This window comes from Berghia stephanieae, chromosome 1 (genome assembly GCF_034508935.2).
Source record: "Berghia stephanieae isolate SIO BIC M18660-M18661 chromosome 1, UCSD_Bste_1.3, whole genome shotgun sequence".
NCBI lineage: Eukaryota > Metazoa > Mollusca > Gastropoda > Nudibranchia > Aeolidiidae > Berghia > Berghia stephanieae.
In genome coordinates this window covers 19,997,426-20,002,425 of record NC_088360.1, presented here as the reverse complement: position 1 = coordinate 20,002,425, position 5,000 = coordinate 19,997,426, and the positions used below count along the sequence as shown (strand labels likewise).

At 32.1% G+C, this 5,000-nt stretch overlaps 1 protein-coding gene across 1 annotated transcript in view; it reads left to right on the top strand.

The window, feature by feature from the left end:
• Positions 1 to 5,000, top strand: part of LOC144970090 (uncharacterized) — a 51,194-nt gene that overhangs the window by 43,664 nt on the left and 2,530 nt on the right. The window contains exon 3 of the mRNA XM_078909314.1: positions 4,294 to 5,000. This exon is cut by the window's right edge and continues 2,530 nt beyond it. Coding sequence (XP_078765440.1) covers positions 4,294 to 5,000 — 707 coding nt within the window. The remainder of the gene's footprint in view (positions 1 to 4,293) is intronic.

The following is a 5,000-nucleotide window of genomic DNA, read 5'->3' as shown; positions in this document are numbered from 1 at the left end:
TCCGGTCCCTAACGGAAATCACTAGCAACTTGTTATTGTTTACGTTTGGGGCACCTAACTTTACTGCTCTATATACGATTCTTACACTCTTGCTTTTTGGAATTCCGGATGTGTTCCCAACCGCTGCACACAGGCGTTTATTGCTTTCAGTTTAGTTCGCCAGGTAAATCTAGCCAGTCTAGTGATCATGAGTCATAGCTTTACACTAAGAGAGGGAGACAATTTTTTCGCCGTTTTGATCGATTTTTTCTGAATTTCAAACTAATGTAGTATTGTCGTTATTAAGTGTAGCAAAAATATTTTTATACTACCAAACAGTTTATTAACAGAGTTTTCATTGATTACTTAATCATAATTATGATGGCGTTAAAAAGCAAGAGGGATAACCCATGAAATTGATCCATAAATTTAAGTGAATTAAAAATTTTAAGAGAATATTTTAGCATGTTCAACACTTAAGATTTTAAAACAAAAGTAATGGAAATGATGTTGAATATCTGTAGAATGTAGACATATAAATTTTATATCAGTAGATTGAGGCGTTTTTGAGATATCAGTTCACCTGTACGTAAAAGTAATAATTTTGAGTAAGGTAAAATTGAAATCCAATCACAGCATTGTCTTAATAGAAATTTTTTAATAAACCAGAAACATAGTCAAATGTGATTCACTTATATATATCCCAGAATCAACGAATTATAAGAATTCCAGTAAAAATTGTTATATAAGGACATTCATTTAAAGACAATCAAAACCACTAAGAAAATCTTAAAGAGTTCTTATAAGTTTCATAACCTTATTTTTGAGATATCCATGCCCATTACTTTTTTTCATGTACTTGACTTGCACCTCTTTTAATTTGTGTGCCATATAGACTGCATATAGCACATCACTGGTGAAAGATTAGGATCATATTCACCTCATAAAGTATTGTTTCTTGTTCAGAGTTTTCTCATTGAACCAAAGGTATCAATACCTGCATCGCATTTCTTTAAATTATGTATCAGTGAAACACATTTCTTGCAAATTGAAATATTTAAAAATGTCAGAATTTCACATTTATATTTATAGTCAACTGTTGATAACGTCTAGAGTCTTTTAATCCTCTCAGCATGGCTCTGTACTCTTTCACAACAAATTCGACATATTTCATTTGTACTGGTGTGATGACCGTCTTCAGTGTGTCTCTCCATAACCTGAACAGAACTTAAATAAGTAAATTTAAGAAATATCTAAAATTTCCGCTTAAATTCAATGAAATCAAATTAAATAAATGTCTCTTATAATCACTATCTAGTTTTATTATTGGGTTTCTAAAATATCATGAAATATTCTCCTCTTTGTTGGTAACAAAAATAATTATTGAGATTCCTTTCCACACCGTCTATTCTTAAATCCCTGAATCTACATAATAAAGTATATATCATATGAAAGATAATTTTATCTACTTTTCTCTGATCCCTCACACTTGATGGTAAAAAGTGTTGGCTTGATATTTTGAATTTTTAAATATTTCTTAAACTTATAATTTAAATATTTATTTCATAAAAAACTCTGATTATTCAAAAGAGCAAAACACAAACTTATCATTTAATGATGTAAATAAAAATAATTGCGTCTTGTAGAGGAAAAATTGGCCTTTGTATCCATATATGTTTGAAAATTATGAAAAAGATGCTGCGTCCACAACGGGCTGAGAAAATTGAGTATTTTGATGAAATTTCTACTACGCCTGAGAGAAATTCAAAGCGATGAGATTTACCTGCAGACAATTTATTGCCAATGCACGCCGTCTTGACAGCTGTTATCACTGTTGCTGACGATGGGTTGTTTACATTACTCGACGGTAGCCCAGTGAGGGAAGAAGTAACTAAAGTGAAAGTTTGGGCCCTATTTAAACGGCTGTGTGCACCAACTTGCGAGTGCGCGTTGAGAACAAAGTTCGAATTCCAAAACTCAAGAACGTAAGAAATATTTTATACTACCCTTCAATCGATTCTATTTCGTCATCTTTGAATAAAAGACATTTTCAAACACGTTTAAATGGTACTTCTCTTTAAAGAATCAGATATTTAATGAAATAAATCTGACGTCACAAATTATTAATGTAAACATGATATCATTACGCGTTACAATTTAGGGAGAGGCGTGAAATAATAAAGAGTTGTTCCTACTTTTCGGTGAAGTTCAGCAGAAAACCTGATTCTTTAAAACACTTGGCTTTTTTTTCAGATCAGTTGGAATTTTTCAACTGGTTTGGCATTTACTACAAAAATAAAATGGCATTCCTATAACGGATTTTTTTTTTCCATAAAACTCGTGTCCACACTTCAAGTACTTGCTAAGTAGTTGACCATTTTGGGGGAATTCCCCACAAAAAACCATCATGTGGTCATAGTTAATGACTGGATGGGGGCAATGACCGAAAGAAGAAGAAGAAGAAGAAGAAGAAGAAGAAGAAGAAGAAGAAGAAGAAGAAGAAGAAGAAGAATAGAAGAAGAAGAAGAAGAAGAAGAAGAAGAAGAAGAAGAAGAAGAAGAAGAAGAAGAAGAAGAAGAAGAAGAAGAAGAAGAAGAAGAAGAAGAAGTGATAATTTACCTTGTCCAATAAGGCCAACATAGGGGCAATTGGATTCAATAGTCCGATGTCACGTCGCCCAGCAACGGCGGCCATTGTGGTTCTAAACAAAGAAAATCTGCACTTTTTATTGTTCATGCTGGCTAGAACTTTGCATAATATGTCTTGTGATCAGAATGTGTAAAAGTCAAAACATGATCAGATCTATAATGGGATTTTTTCCCTCTGGATGCGCTTTTATGCTCGTCGGAGAAAAATGTCATAAGGGCGTCCGCCATTGTTCCGATAGTTTAGAGCCAGTTACTAAGTTACCATGTTGAAGCGTATTGGTTGTAGGCCGTGGCCCACATTTTATGATATACGCAGTGCTCTCGACGTGCACTTATTTGCCGGTCTGGTAACCTAATTTATTATAATAATAATAATAATAATAATAATAATAATAATAATAATAATAATAATAATAATAATAATATTAATAATAATAATAATAATAATAATAATAATAATAATAATAATAATATAATAATAATAATAATAATAATAATAATAATAATAATAATAATAATAATACTTTATTGCATCCCAAAAAGGAATTTTTTTGTACAGACGTGTTATAATTTACACAATAAGATAAAAATACAATGGAAATAGGATGTATATATAAAAAAGAAACAGCTCCATAACCAGAGTTGCGCTTTATAATATGAATAAGTTCAACACTGTAAAATAGTTTAAACTGTCACTATAAATTGAAAATTGAAAAGATTGCAAAACAAATAAATTAATAAATTAATATTTGGATTTTTTTAAAGTAAAAATGCGTAATAATTATATAAAATGATTATTGCTTGTTGTTATAAAGCCTAATACTGGACGGCAGAAAACATTTTCGGTGTCTCTCTGTTTTCGTCGAAATAGAGAAAGGGCGACCACTTCTTTCTGACAAAATAACTGATGGTCTTAGTGGATGATACTGGTCATTTAATATTTTAGTTATTTTATTTATACAAAATTTATCGTATAAAAGATCTACATCGTCAACATCATTTATATAGCGTTTAATGGATTTTTGAATATTTGAATTTATTTTGTTCCTTTCCACTGCTAAGCAATTGCCTCCCCAAGCTGTTATACAAAATGACAAAACACTTTCGATTACTGCTCTATAAAATAATGTGCAGAGGGTTTTATCTATTCTAAACTGAGAGAGTTTTGATAAAAAAATATGTACGTCTGCACATCTTATGCCTAATTATTTTCAAGTGTTCATCCCACTTGAGCCTGTCATCAATTGTTACACCAAGGTATTTGTAGTGAGGAACTCGCCGGACGAATTGGTCCTTTAATTTTAACGGTTCTATCGGTTCCTTCACTCTCCTAAAGTCAATCACTAGCTCCTTTGTCTTGCTTATGTTAAGCTCTAGGTGGTGGGCATCACACCAAGACACAAATCTATCAATTTCTTGCCTATAAGCCACTAATTGTTGTAATGGTAATCTCAAAAGATGACCCAATATATTGTCCATTACAGCAATGTTAAATTCGGCCCATTCGGATGTTAGACCTGCATATATTTACACGTCGTTTGTACTGTATTGTGGCAAACATCGTGATAAAAAAGTATTAGACGTTTTGAAATATGGTTTTTAATTAAAATGTTTGTTTGGATGAAGTTAAATTGTGTCTCATGTCCTGTATTGTTTTTTTTTTCAGGGTTATCATCGTCGCTCAAATACACAGAATCTGAAAGAACAGATGTCCTCGTAGCTGGCGATAAATCGGTCATCAACACTAACACACACCTTGATTTACACAGATTTATGTTTGCGGGGGGTGCCGCGTTACAAACACACGAGAATGGATTGGATAAATCGATAAACATCCCAGAAACGGCTGGATTTATTAAACATAATTTAATGAAAAGGTCAACAAGACATGAAGATATAAATAAGCAAGATGTAAACAGGGACGAGAAAAGAAGACGCATCCTTCGGCATCAATATCGCCTTTTTCGACAAAGCAAATTGAAAATGAATAAGAAACAACCCCAAATATATACGACCCCCAGAATAAAACCTGAAGAGGGCCTAGAAGGAATGAGTGGAGCTAATGTGTACAATTTGGACAAATGGGAAAGGAAAGCCCCTTTTCTGGGGTCAAGCGTGTCTTTACCGAAAAAATATGATGAGAATCTTAAGTTTTCACTAAACACACATTTAAGGAATAAAAACCAACAAGAAGAAAATAATAAACCGAAAGTCTTTTATCGTCCATCCGTTGAAATGAAACCTGCAGTTGTTTTAGATAAGAAAAATAGTAAAACACAAAAAGTAAAAACTTTTAAAAAACATATAAATATGAAAAAAAATTCAAATCGCGAAAAGTTTGGCGAATACAAATCAAAAATCTCAGACAGATTG